This window comes from Tenebrio molitor, chromosome 5, assembly GCF_963966145.1.
Source record: "Tenebrio molitor chromosome 5, icTenMoli1.1, whole genome shotgun sequence".
NCBI classification, from domain to species: domain Eukaryota; kingdom Metazoa; phylum Arthropoda; class Insecta; order Coleoptera; family Tenebrionidae; genus Tenebrio; species Tenebrio molitor.
The window spans coordinates 21472586-21485279 of NC_091050.1; the positions used below are offsets into that span (position 1 = coordinate 21472586).

General features: G+C 33.8%; 1 protein-coding gene across 1 annotated transcript in view; it reads right to left on the bottom strand.

Annotated features, from left to right (window-relative positions):
* Positions 1-4378: 4378 nt before the first annotated feature.
* LOC138130162 (uncharacterized) overlaps positions 4379-12694 on the bottom strand; it is a 306106-nt gene continuing 297790 nt past the window's right edge. The window contains exon 10 of the mRNA XM_069046556.1: positions 4379-4799. Coding sequence (XP_068902657.1) covers positions 4720-4799 — 80 coding nt within the window. The 3' untranslated portion in view covers positions 4379-4719. The remainder of the gene's footprint in view (positions 4800-12694) is intronic.

A 12694-nucleotide genomic window follows, 5' to 3' on the forward strand; every position in this document is an offset into this window, starting at 1 on the left:
TTAGATTATTATTCCGAATTCCAACTTTGATTTCTTTTTGCCGTTAATTTTTACTCTCGCAACCTACCATTTTTTCATTACGTCAGATATCTGTCAAATAAACCCACAAAACATAACCGGTGGCAGTGTTGTAAATAGCCGAATAAAAAAATGTTCTTAATTGTATTGCCAACTTAAACAGTCCTTCTTGATCACCCACCCGGTAATTGCAAATTTTAACTGGTCAGGTGAAGTTAGGTTTAATTTAGTAGACCACGTCACAGGTTAAGTCACGTCATGTTGATGTTGGCTCAGTGTTGCCAGATCTACCGAATTTTCGGTAGATCTACCGAATTCGCATAAAATCTACCGATCTACCGATTTAAACCTCAAATCTACCGAAAAGTTACTCAAAAAAATCTTCATAATCTAACATTTTTAATAAACATTTTTTACTTCATTTGCATAAGAGAACATCTAAGGCGTTTTGTTTTGGACTGGTTGATGTGCCGTTATTCCTGGAGTTGAAAGGGTGATCCCGTTAATTACCCCGCTTTCTTTGTGTTCTGTTGTCGAAGGTGTGAAAGTGTAGCTTTTATTTATGTTTAGTTATTTTCTACATGTTACGGACTTGAACGTATTTCTTTAGAATTATATGACTGTAGCTGTTTTGTTGTTCTTTTTTTTGCTTTTCTCCTTTTGCCAATTGTGTTTCACAATTTATTAATTTATTTTCCCATTTATTTTGCTAGTAAGCGATGATTTGTTGAATAAATTCCGTTATTGTGATATGTGTTTCATTATTTGTCAATTAACTTTTATATTGTGATAATTACACATTACATTATGTAATTACAATTGGTATGAATCATCGTCAGAGACGAAGAAATAATAATATAAGTAACGATAAACGTGGTTTAATAATCAATTCCATGAATAATGGTTCAATGGCAAATAATGTACGGCTACAATTTAAATTAAGTAAAGTTTGACTAAACACAGTAAGGGAAATTTACATATTCAACGTACACGAAAATTCAAATTGCTGCAACAAACGAAAACAGATTATATGAAACAGTTCATAATGCTTCTGAACATATAAGGCCGGAAAATTATCATGTTATGTAGTATGTTGTACGTGAAAACTTTTCGAAGAAATGAAATAATGAATTAAAAATTTAAGAATGCCATGTAATATGTATTGTTTTATGACAATATTTCTACTATTTCTAGGATTAAATGGAAAACAGCGATTTTGTTTACGTAAAAACCGTGAAGTTCTTGCAAGTTTTTCCAACGTTATACTTCATAGAAATATTGTTTTTTAGTTTTTTCAGTCTACTGGAAGGCGTTTTGTTTTGGACTGGTTGATGTGCCGTTATTTCTGGAATCGAAGGGGTGATCCACACCAAACTCCGTTAAATGCCCTATTTTTTTGTGTGTTTAAATTACACCATGATGAGGGTGTGAAAGAGCGTAGCTTTTATTTATGTAAAATTCAATCGTTTTATTACAAGAAATACGTCCAGTGCCGAGAAATTAAAAAATCTACCGATTTTTTACGAAACCTACCGAAAAGTTCCGAGTTGATCTACCGAAATGTCACTCGATGGGTCTGGCAACACTGTGTTGGCTATTATCTGACGGTGACTAGCGAGAGCCAAGGTTATTATGTGACTGTCATTCTTTGAAAAATATGTTTAAAATCTAGGTACTCAAAATGCAAGTTGTACTTTTTTCGCTATTTGTACCATAGTTATTTCTTAAACCTTAAGTTATGCGTTTTGTTGTTGAGTGAATTAGGTTATGTTTACGTCTTTCTCTTCCTTCTCGGATGGTACCACATATAACAAGATTTTTGTGAAAATTGGGACTTGAATGCTAAACGAAACTTGTTAAATGTGGAGAAATAGTTTATTTTTTGCTCAGTTTTCCTTACTTGATTTTTTTTCATACTAAAGGAAGTAATGTCTCCTAAATCTCGCCGCCTAAAATAATTGATTCTAAATAAAAATTTGAACGTTTGTTAGTCCTAGAACTGCTATCTGCAATATTTAATTATCTTAAACATATTCTAGCAAACTGTATTTTATTTACTTATTAATTTATTTCCCAAAACTTAAATGTATTTTCTTTACTTAGGTATAATTTGCGGTAACTTTTAAAAATCTATAAATAATTTTTTTAAACACAAGTAACTAAGCTGTCGGTCTTTAGTAACCATTTTGTTGTGAAACTGATTACTCAAGGCATACTCATGAGAGTATTGTGTAACTTTGGCTTTAAGTAATGAGGTTATGAATACTAAATTTTTGGTTAGACTTGCGGACTTGCCTGGAAATATTCTTGTTAGGTGGTCATTCACGAAACCCGGTAAGGCTCGATAAGACATTGCAAATTCAAAACCATGACAACTGATATTGTTGAAGCATTGTATTTGCCGTTTCGTAACGATTTGCAAATTATCTGAGTTTCGTGAATTTACTCCTTACTCCTTGGTTCATAAAATCTTTTAACACGCGACCTTTTTGTCATTTCCGAACATTTGTTGCCAACATCAAAATGAGCCAGTAAAAAGATCCATATGAGACATCAACATTGCAACAACATTCCTATTAGTTGATATTACGGAGTTATTCTAAATGATTGTAGTCGAAGCAGGTCATGCCCATGTTATGAAATTTTTGCCGCTTTCATGTGAACTGTCAATTTTTGTCACTGTCCCTGTCATTTTTTAGGTGAAAAGTGCGGTTTTATTATTATTATTTTTAAATTAACAATTGAATCCAAAAATGTTGCGTTGTTTTGCAACCAATTCTAAAAATATTGAGTTGTTTTGCACCCAATTTAACTCCTGTGTGTGAACAGTGTGTATTCACTTTTTCACATTATTTTGAAAATTTTTATGTGGAGCGACAACCATAAATTTTACATTCAGTTTTTACGCCAACTTGGACTACAATCATTTAGAATATCCCTGTATAAAATCACCTCGGTGTAGTAGCAGCACTTGTGTGATATTTTTGTTTTGTTTGTGTTCTCATAAAATTTTTAAACTTCTTTTTACGACAGTAACGTCAGTTGTAGAAGATACAGCAGCCCTAGATAATTTATATTACTTGTTTACCTTTTTCAAGAAGAACTTTCATTTCGATTACCTACTACACTTTTAAGGTGATGGTACCATTTTAGGCAAAACTTTAATTTCGTGGCCAATCACTACTCATTATAAACGATTAACGACAAAATTTTCAATCAAACTGTCGCATCATAATTATTCCTTAATGGATGGGTTAAAGCGTGCGATTATTTCAAAACGCTCACAAATAACCCTCCATTAACGATCTCATTGTTGGTCGCACCGTTAATATAAAATTTTACGAGGTAGGTACGAGCAAATGAAAATCCCTGAACAGATTGGTTTGGCGACTTTTAACTTTTAGCTTGGGTATAAGAATAGGAAAATATTGACCTCGGAAACATCTTTAATTGTCAATGGTGAAATCAGATCTTGGGCAAGGACAATGCAGCAGTGCTCTAGATTTTGTAGTTATCTTTGAGAAGAAAAACACTTTCGAGTGTTGTCTTCCGAGTGTACGTCCAACAGTGGAAAGAATCAACCAGGTTTCGTCCTTGGGTCGAAGTGGTTGAGATTTGTTGATCGAGTTTGCAGTCTCTGCCGCATTAATAAATAACACTCGCCCTGTATACTGCGGTTGAAAGTTAATTAACCGGGCGAACGATTAAATTATCGGGTGCAAACAAGGCAGACGACCTCCGATGGTTTTGTGTGATTGCACAGGAGCAAGTCACCTTCAGAGGAGAGAGATACTCCAGCATGATGGCCGAAAAACGTCTGTCAAAGTGGTCGCTTGTCGTGACAACAATTTGAACAAATGACAGTTTACTGTTAACGGTGACGACAATTGGTCATTATAAAGCGATTGAAGACGGTCGATTTGTTGTTACCTTTGCGTTATGTAACTGAACAATGTCTAAAAAACGGAGTTAAGGACGTTGTTGCTATAGAGATTACAATGGCAGTCTGTTCGCTGGACCAGGTTCAAAGACCTCTCCGACAAACCTGATCTACACAAAATCATCAGACGAACCTGCTCTCGAACGAGGATGTTCACCGAGTGCCGGTTCTTCCTATAATGGAGGAGACGGTGTCCTGCGAATTCGGGACTGGGAAAGAAAAATCGAAGACAGTCGCATAATCAGGTTTATTTTAATCGATTCCTGAACGGTCTAGAAAGTTGCCAATAAGATGTACAAAATCATGTTGTCTGGATCTGTGAGGTGGCCTTGCACGAAGGATAAAAACGATTATGTGGAAAAACGTACCTATTTGTTGATCTTGCTAGCATTGACGCGATAACGACAACTTAAAACGAAATTATCGTTAAATAAACTTTATTAAATCAAAAATACACAGGTAAAAATAAAATTTATAAATAAAACTAATGTACAATTATACAGTTCGAAAGCAAAAACATGAAAGGAAAATAGGAAGAAAGTTACAATCGGATGAAAAATGCTAGACCTGTTTGTTACACATAATGACGTAATAATAAATTAGTTAAAATATCTACAGCTATGTAATATTAGGATCAAGTGCTCTTTGTTAGCGATACAAATAGTAATACTAATCGGTTAGAATTATTAAATTATTGTTATATAAAATGTACACAAAAACTAATTAGGTAATTTGTTTCTATACGGGGAAGGGAGACCATTTTATTGCTGCTCTAAAGAGTAATGCCGTGACCGTTTCCAGAAGCTCTTGAAGAAGCCCTTCTTCTTTTGCACTTCTTCTCCTGCAACAAACGTTCGATTAAGACAACGACAGTCGTCGGGAAGAATTCGGTTAAAATCCGGCAGCGATTAATCAATCTCGGACTTCGCCACCGAACAAAATCGATTAAAACGACAATCAGTCGAAACAAAACCTTATTATTCACTATCAAAGAAATTAATTGTGTAAAAATGCGATAAGCGAGCTATCGACATGTTCGACGAGCTGCTTGCTCATTGTTCGCGTTAATCGTTTATGCAAATCGATTCGTGAATTTTTCGATCGTTTCCTGCATTCAGATCGTACTTTCCTTTTGAATATTTTAATTCGTACGCCCACGAAAGGTCGATCATTTCGGACAGTCGTGTCAGGAGGGTGGTTTTATCTCCGGCCGTTTCCTGGCTTTTAGAGCGGCCCCGGAAACATACAGACGCGACCCTAACCAGCCCTTATCTCATCATGTTTTTTAGTGTGTGCACTTCACCCGAGAGACACGGCCTGTCTAATTATGCTGAGTGATTCGGGCTGTTTTTCCTATCTGTACTGTGTTTTTGTAAAAACGAACGGTACCAAATTAGCGTTCCTATCTGCCACCGTTTGTTTATCTGGCGCTTCTTGACTACCCGCAAATGATATTTTCGTTTTACTTCAATTCGCAGTCTGTTGTACCTCACCAAATTAAAACAATTAAAAAAGAGACTCCGAAATTGGGCGGTACATTTCAAAATTACACCTCCAAACGCTAGAAAAATTCTGTTAGCAGGATGAAAACGTTTTACGAGTGTTTTATAGTAGAGGATGCTGCGACTCCTAAACTTTTTTCTCATTTCACGCTATATTAGCAGAAAACAGCTTTTCTTCATTACTTAGATACAGTCCAGAATTATACAACATATTAAATAACATGTTCGTTATACCGTACGTTTAAAAAAATGTATGGTCAAGAGTGTTGCAGTTTGCAATATAACACATCACATACCTACAAATTAAGATTTACATAACCCAACTTTGATTTTGCAAATTACGGTGTTATTGGACCGTACGTACGGGCACGGTCAAATGTTCGTAATGCTGACTCAATCATATAGGAACCGTACTTGAACCAACATCATTGTTTTGATCTTGGTGAAATTGTGGAAACAGGCACACCTCTATTCGTTACTCCGTGACATTTCATGTTGGTTGACCGATGTTACGTAGTAAGTTTTCAAATATTTTGTTTTTTACAATCATAGGTACATTTTTTGAAAGATGGTATATGCGCCTTGTCGAAAAACGTAAAAAATGCTGGCAAAAATTTTGTGTAAATAAAGAAAAAGAAAATGGAAATTCCACAAACTTTAAAATTTGAAATTTGACCACTTATCCCCTTTTTTGAGTTAAAAAACTACCTACCTAAACTGGTTTGATAGTTTGAGTCATTTGAAATAAACTTCAAGAAATGGAGAATTGAACCTCACATAAATGGGACACAATTACAGAATTTAAATATTTTTGCATATACAGTTTCTTGATTAATGAATTAGTTATTTTCATATGAGTAGCGCTGTCAGATCACTTTTTAGGCATGAGGCCGAAGCTTGATGAAGCACGAGGCGTGAGCCGAGTGATGCAAAACAGGCCGAATACCTGAAAATTGACAGCCCACGAATCGTTTTTCGTGTTCGTTTGGATAACATTTAAAAAAACATTAATTAATTGTAAATTTTAAGGTTATGAGCTGTCAAGTTAGGGGGCATATAAACTGAAAAGTTTATATATTGGGATTTTTCAAAATAATTGGATAAGTATGGCATCTCTGTACGAAAATTTATGTGGCAAGTGTGTGGATAGGATAGAGCTGACATTTCTTTAGGTGCGTTCTGTTGGTGCAATAAATAAATCTACTGGTAGCAGAAGTTCGGGCTGTCGAAAGAACGGCTAGTAGCGGTTTCTCGGACAAACGTCAAACGTCATTCGTAGATTTTCGATTAATTTCTCCAATTCACTATAATTTCTGATCCTAACCTCAACTCCCAGCACAGAACACCAACACCTAATTCCGTTCGTCCCATACCCATAGACATTAGTTCGTTCCGTTCTGTGACAGATTCCCTCAGTTTCGCGCGCAAACCAATCTTCCTACTAACGCTACGATGTTTAAACATGGTTTGAATAGTGGGAAGATTCAGAAAATGTTGATGCAATAGAACGCCAAATTTTGAACTACCGGTTTCAGTAGATTTATTTTATACACCGAAAGAACGCACCTTTTGACAGTTCATAGTCGCGCAGTTTTGAAAATTATCAAATCAATGTGCAATGGTATAAAAAAAAATCAAATGCACGCTTATGAAATGTCAACTCTACTCCACCCACACAGTTGCCACATACATTTTCGTACACAGTTACCATACTTATCCAGAATCATTTTGAATCACCCAGTATTTAGTTATATATGTACCTACCACTTTTTACGTTATGTGTCTCGGGAAACGAACACGAAAACTTTTTTTTTTGTGGAGCAACCCTTACATTCTTGGAATTCTTATAAACGTGAGTTCCTTCGCATATGAAAGTGATAATTTTTTGAGTTATTTACAAATATGTCGGCGCGTTATGGTGTCTGTTAAATATTTTTAAACACCACAGCTCTCCTTAAGAGTTTTCGTTTAGTTATTACGTATGCTTAGCACCTTCTGCATACAATATGTTTTGTTCTAAAGTAGATAAACATAATATGTAAAGTAGATAAACAAAGTATGAGACAGGTTCTAAATTTGTAATTCGGCTTGAAAATTAACGTTCGATTAATGATAATCTGACGGGATATAAATTTCCAGATTAAACTCCAGCACAATTGTAATCAATAAAAATATTCTGTAGACAAAGATAAATATTGAACAAAATTTTGAATATTAATATTGTTTCCTGTTGGACCACTTTCTGCTTGTTAATGTTACACGTTATTTTCCTAAATGAAACATTAAAAAAACTATTACCGACAGTAAACTGTGTTATATGAATTTTTTAGGTTAACAAACAAGAAATTTATTTCTGCTCTAACGACCTGAGATTTATAAAAAAAATCAAAATAGAGAGTCGTTTTCTTAAAGAACATGGAGAAAGTTTGTACGCTATAACGAAGTTTTAGGGATGGCATTTTGATGAGATCAAAATTTAATTAAAGTTTAAAGATAATTTCATCAGAGCCGTGCAGAGGGTTATCGGGGGCAAAGGTGAGGAAGGGTCTCTTTACCTGTTCATGCATTTATCATTAAGGAAACGTAAAAATATGACAAAACTTCATTAAAGCTTTTTTGCCGTTCTTGCATCATTGAAGATAATACGGATTTATCAAGCTCAATTTGCTAAAACTTCTCTTATTGTTAGCAAATGCAGACCGTGTAAATACGAGTATATGTATTTATAGAACTACAAACTGCAGTTCAATTAAAGCCTCAAACAAAATTATTATGATTAATGGTACATATCAAATTGCTGCCATGTTGCAAATATTCTTACACTTTTGAAAAAGTGTATTTGTTTCCTCTCTAGAAGGTATTGTTAAGAGATTTTTTTGTTCGACACCGTCAGAATTTTTTGAATTTTCTCCTGTATGAACGGATTTTGATAAATTTGAAAACTTGTCAAAACGAAACGTCAAGCTAATTTTAAAGATTTTTAACGATTTGGACCCTTTGGGGGGCTCGTCGAACAAAAAAACGTTGTATTCAACTCGTTCTTGTGTAATTTGGGCTTTTTTTGGCACTCCTGGACCTTTAAAACTCTCGTTTCACTCGAGTTTTAAACTGGCCCACTCATGCCAAAAAAAGCCCAAATTACACACGAACTCGTTAAATAAACTACCATTAATAGATAGTTGTTTATAATGTGCTATTTTACAATACGAGATGGGAAAATTGTGGGAGATAACCCATCAAGTTATGTTGGTCCGGTAAGTGTCACTTTACCAGACTTGTGCGCTAAACTATGTGATTATGTATTGATAGTACATAAAGTAAAAATTGTTACATTTTAATTGAAATTTCGTAACCTCGTTATGGTGTACCAGACGGATTCCCATTTACACAGTTGTGAATTTGGTTGTATGTGTTGAAATTAGTGAGACGGTATTGTGTGTTACCGCCTTAGAAAATTTTTATTAATAAGGTTTAAACTAACATTAGAAATTGTTACAAATACAAATGTAAAATTCAATGCAGGACTTACTGAAGTGTTATAAAATATCACTAGATTAAATTTAAACGAAATTAGATTAAATTAACACAAGGCAGACCTTTATTGTTTTATTGCGACCGATATCTCCAAGAGTAAACCACACTCCTGGAGGAAGAAGACGCTAAATCTAAACTATGGAATCTGCATTCGAAGGAAATTACAACCCATATTATTTAAATATGAAAAAATATAATTTTTGCACACCGAATTCAAAACTGTTTTACTGTTTTCTCTTTTCAGCTTACTTTTACTTTTTATTAATGGTACTCGTAATAACTAATAAGTAAAGTTTTTACTAAACATTCACTACAAATGATCATAAATCTCATTTTTAGAACACAAATCATAGATTTCTTATCATGAATTTCTTTGTAAAATATTAGTTTTTAGATTATACAAAGATTGTTGGACCTGTCAATCTCTTCAAGAGTGCTCACAAGAATATCACTTACGTAAACTTTTTGTTTTGTCAGATGATATCAAATTCTTGTGTTGGCTTAAAATTGTCGAGTTTCACTCATATTACAGTATTTTTTTACCTTTCACCTTTACCAAAATCCTAATGAAAATGTAACGAAGTTGCCGGAGAGAATCTTTCGGAACGAACACAAGAGAAAAGAACAATAAAATAAATCAACTCTCAAGCCACGCTCACTTAATAATTATTACGTCTCGAACTAGCGAGATAAATTCGATTTTATTACTGTTGTTTTGAAAATACAAACAATTATTATTGTTTCAATTCCAGATGGGTCTCGATTTTGACGTCAAATGATAATTTCTGTGCGTGAAATATTTTTTCCGTTCATTTAATTAAAACACGTATTTGTTTAATATAGAATTCCACCTACTGATACTAGTTATGATAATGCAAATAGCTGGTATCAATAATGAACTAAAAAAAATCAGAAAAGTGAACGGTCCATTTTATGTTTTCGAGTCAGTCTCTACCAGGTGGTAACTGATGAAGTGAAGAATAATTAATTCAGTGAATAATTTCGTGGTGCATATAACGATGGCAATTTCGACAACTTTTATCTAAATACTCGTCGCTTTTTTTATCTATTCGTTTAATGTCAAAAAATATTTTTGTCATTCAGATAAAAGGGAAAATTAAATAAATAAAGCCACGAATAACAAATATATCTTACTCATATATGTATTTGCATTGCAGAATGACGATTTGGGAAGATTTTGTCACTTGATCTGGTTAATCTGTTTCACAGAAATGTTATGTAGTCAATTAGGTACGTAGGCGACTATTGGCAGGTGATTATTTCACAATTTAATATGTAAAATGAGTAATAAAACAAGAATAAAATGTTCCTTTCTCCTATTTTCCCTGTATATGTAGGTACTTTCAAGTGTAACTATACCCCGTTCATTTAGGCAATGTAGTAATCACGTGCATAGTTGCCGAAGAGCTTCGACTGTCGTTGCGAGCTGCAGTGGCGTAACATGCTGAAATTCGCGATTAATGAATTTTGACGGTCATTAAATGATTTTGAAATATGTAATCATTTTTTGATTGATTGGAACTTTTCCAAAACCACTTCTGAAATAATGTACGGACATTAACTGTATTTTTTTTACCGAACATTTCAGTGAAATGTTGCCGGAGCCTGGTTTGCATGCGCTCTTTGTCTTTTATCGTTTACAGATCAAGGAGAAGAAATTTTATTTCTATACAGGTTCAATGAATGAAGTATGGTTCAGTATTTAACCGATGGCGTCGTATATGGTGTGGGTCTGGGATAAAATTTTATCATCTTTGCATACAATGATGATATACATATACGACAATACCAGTTCAGAGCAAATATTTCTAGATTCTAGAATGTACTTTTTTGCAAATATTGAATGTCAGATTAAAAGGATGGTTTGATTGATTTTGCCCTTGAATTAAATATCTACATAAGATTGTAAAAAATACATAATATGTTTGGAATTGGAGTATCAAACATAAAAATATAAAGGACAAACTTCTTAATAGATAATTTTTGTGCAAGTACTGATTCTGTCTAAACCTTGAGAGAATTGATATTTTGCAATGTGGTGTATCTTATCTTACTTAATTATTTACCGAGGTAACTAATTACTTTCGATATAAGCTGTTTTCTCAATAAATAAATAAGTTTTGAGTGCTCGTATATCTGTTTTGGAAGCTTTACATGCTCAATTCATGTTAAATTAGTAAAATAATAAATACGAACTATCGGGCCTTCAAATAAATATATAGGTATTTAGAGTAGGCGTAGGTGACATTCTAATTCTGTTAACAGTGTAAAGTAATTTTTGCAGGTAACCAATTATTCTCCGGAGTTACACAGGTTACATGGTAAACTTTTTCTCAATTTCATATTGTTATATTCCGTGGAGGGGGAATAGGGAGAATGCACTACAAAAATTAAAACTATTTTCTAACCTAATTTTATTTCGGTAAAATGTCAGACGTTTCTTGTGTCATTTTATACGCTGGAAAAATGTTGCACACAATTGAATTTCCATAGGTTGCTCTAAATATAAATTTATTTGAAGGCCCACTATAAGTAAAAATCTAACATTTTTGTTACCAGATACCTCTGCTTACTTATTGACTCTGAAAATATTTATGTTACAAAGTTAACTTTTTTATCTGGAGGTGAATAAATAGTTGCTGACATCTGACAAGTATCGATTCGATTTAAAGTACATTTGATAAAAACAATTTTATGCATAATTAACTGAATACATGATAAACTATAATTACTACTCATTGTGTTTATCTTTTTATAACATATATTCAAATGCTGTTGACAGATAAACAAATCGATTTTATTGGTCTCCAGTAATCTTGTGCGCCATAAAGAAATTGTTGTTGTCAATAAAAATGTCGTAAAATGACAGAAAATAACAAAATGATAATTTTTCAAGTTGTTGGTTTATTTCAAAAATTTGTATGTACTAATCATTTATTTCAAGATTCCGAGAACATTGATGCATTCGGCCGAAAGATAAAACAAGATTGGCATCTGAACTGTCAGTCAACAACGCCTTCTACCTATTCCCAGAACTGCTACCAACCCTCTTATCTGCTTTAGCCTTTTATCTACCAGTCCCATCCCCGCATAAATCTTGTACACGGACGAAAATCTGAAGTGGCATTGTTAAATAATTATGAATACAAAGGTTGAAATCCCTTGGAATCCTTTAGTAACTTTCTTCCCCCCGTCGTCCACAAATAACACGGGGTTTAAAAGTTTAATCTCAAAGCTACAGCAAACTTCAGTATCTTGGTAATTTTGCATGTCCCCATGGCAAAGTCCAACAACCCTAATTTACGGAGAGGGAAGACCATTTTCAATTGTGTCAGAACAACACTTAGATGTGGGAAGGTAGCCACTTGCTATAATTACTCACGAGTGAGTCAAGGTATAAAATGAAACCGTTTAGAAGAAAAATTACGGTTTTGGGGAATTAACAAAATAAACCAAATAAATTTCGTTCGTCGATTTACTTTAAATATGCATCTCAGCGCTAATTTTTTGTGGGGGGTAGCACTTTGGTATGGACCACAAAATATAAAAAAAAAAATCAACCCAGATTCTAGTAACATTCTGGCACATTCCTTTAAAACCGGCGCGGACCGACGAATCACGCGAAATTCCAACACTTCGCGGTGCACTTTTTGAACTTCTTTCACGTCTAAATTAAAAT